This window comes from Trichogramma pretiosum, unplaced genomic scaffold, assembly GCF_000599845.2.
Source record: "Trichogramma pretiosum strain Unisexual culture from Peru unplaced genomic scaffold, Tpre_2.0 scaffold27, whole genome shotgun sequence".
In the NCBI taxonomy this organism is placed as follows: Eukaryota; Metazoa; Arthropoda; class Insecta; order Hymenoptera; family Trichogrammatidae; genus Trichogramma; species Trichogramma pretiosum.
The window spans coordinates 1,986,657-1,988,822 of record NW_019641694.1 but is presented as its reverse complement, the minus strand read 5'-3'; the positions used below and the strand labels follow the sequence as shown (position 1 = coordinate 1,988,822).

The 2,166-nt window shown below is 43.8% G+C and overlaps 1 protein-coding gene across 1 annotated transcript; it reads left to right on the top strand.

Annotated features, from left to right (window-relative positions):
• The first annotated feature begins 1,549 nt into the window (after nt 1–1,549).
• Nucleotides 1,550–1,960, top strand: LOC106660330. Its single transcript, XM_014383265.1, has one exon. The coding sequence runs from the start codon at nt 1,550–1,552 to the stop codon at nt 1,958–1,960; it is 411 nt and encodes a 136-aa protein (XP_014238751.1).
• The last annotated feature ends 206 nt before the right edge of the window (nt 1,961–2,166 follow it).

Genomic DNA, 2,166 nt, shown 5'->3' with positions numbered 1-2,166 from the left:
GTTAAAAAAATATTGAAAAAACGGTTGGTTACCTCTATTTTGAGACACGATTTTGGAAAGATGAGAACTTTCTCTACAATTTGCGTATAATCATTCCTCTGCGAAATTTGATTTCTTTTCATAAATTTTAAATGTAGCTCAAATTTTCATGCATTTCTATGTTGCCCATGTTAATTTTGGAAAATGTTATCGCGTTTATCTCGAGATTTTGCCTGGTTTGGGCATATAAGAGTTATACCATTCGATTCGGGAGGTCAAAATCTATCGATATTGATAAATGTACTTCTTGCGAAAGTCGCAAAGGAACTTCCTTAATACAACTATCTAACGATCTATAATTTAGAAGTGGACCTTGAAACTGTACGCTACGCGATCTATTGCCGGGATTTTCTGTCGGTTGCCCGTAAGCGGAATTGCTTCTACGCAAGTCCACTGTTTGCGTGTGTAGAATTAGGTGTCGGCCGCAAGACAGTGTATGCGTGTGTGAGTACTCCGAAAATGTCTTTGTCGCGACTGGCGTCCAGCGCGACCTCTTGTGATCGCGAGCAGTTCAGTTTGGCTGTGACGCTGAGAGAGGCAAGACCTCGAGATGGGACTTAACCCGCGTGCGACGCTTGCAAGCATTTATAATAATCTTCAAAGTTAACAATAAACACGCGAGTATATTTTTCTTTATTCAACTTAAGTGCATTGTGTCTACTGATTTTACTCTTCCCCATTGCCCATTGCCGATGACCGCACTCTCTCTGTCGATAGCTGATTAAAGTAAGAATCGGAGTGGCAGAAAATATAATATGGTCCTACGGAGCCGGATTAACTAACAATCGAGCTGATTATATAAAAATCAAAAAAAGTGAAAATGCAAAGGGTAATCGAGGAGTATAAAAGAAAAAAGAAACTTAAAATCGAACAAAGTGAAAAAGAAAAATTCTCGAACATTCTTCAGTGCAGGTTAAGTCGCGTTCTGTGTGCGAGGTCGAAATTTTTAGAAACTCTGAAAGCGAGTTACAGCCCCTTCATTCTCAAGCAACTGCACAGTACGCAGTGTTGCTACAAACTCCAATTCGCGCGAGTGCCGCGACTCAACGACAAGTGTGTTGTGTGCAGTGACCTCTACGCTGCAAAGTGATACATTTACACGCGAGTTTTTGCGCACTATTCTTATCTTCTAGAAGCGACAGTGTTTCTCACTCAAGATGTGTGACCACAAGGAGACTCTACAAGATCAGGCCACGACTGGAAAAATGATCAAAAACTTTATCTGAAACACAGAAAAACTCGGACAGGCGAATCTGACCTTCGACTCATTAAATTCGCGATTGTGTACGTTGAGTCGTACTGGAAAGTGAACACTGATCGTCACCTCGCCTTGTCTCGCTTTGAAAGAGAGCTCGAAGAGGAGAGCTATTTTGTGAACGACAGATTTTCTAAAGTCGAAAATCAATACACGGAAGCAAGAGCGTACCACATGCAAAAAATTACGGCCCTCTCGGCGCGTGCGCTCGACTATACAGTGCCTGTTTCAAACAACACACAGGCTGTAGTGCAAATGTCGACCACAGCCACCTCACTGCCGAAACTCACATTGCCGAAGTTTAGCGGACAACAGTCTGATTGGGACTCGTTCAAAGCGTTGTTTGTATCTATGGTAAAAGATGCACCAACGCTCACTCCAACGCTAAAACTTCAACACCTATTGGCCTGTGTCGAAGGCGACGCCTATTGCACAATCAAAAACATCGAGGTTAATGCAGACAATCTCGAGGTAGCATGGACGGCCCTTAGCCGCTGTTATGAAAACAAGCGTCTACGCATCTCGGTCTACATGAAGCGGCTGCTATACATGCCCAAAGCGGTTACAAGATCAGTTGCAGAAGTCACTCGGCTGCTTGAAACAAGCAACGAGTGTCGTCGTGGCTTGAGTGCATTAGGCGAACCAGTTGAGCATTGGCATCGCTGATTCGTCAGCTTAATTGTGTTTTATTTCGACAACAACACGAGGGAACTGTGGGAGCAACACCTGCCGGACGACGGCGCACCAACAACTTTTACACAGTTGGTCAAATTCTTGGAGGACAAGGTTCAAGCTCTGGACACGGCAAACTGTCCAGACCCCGATACATCAGCTCGACAGAATAAAAACTCCAGATAGGCGTCTCAAATACC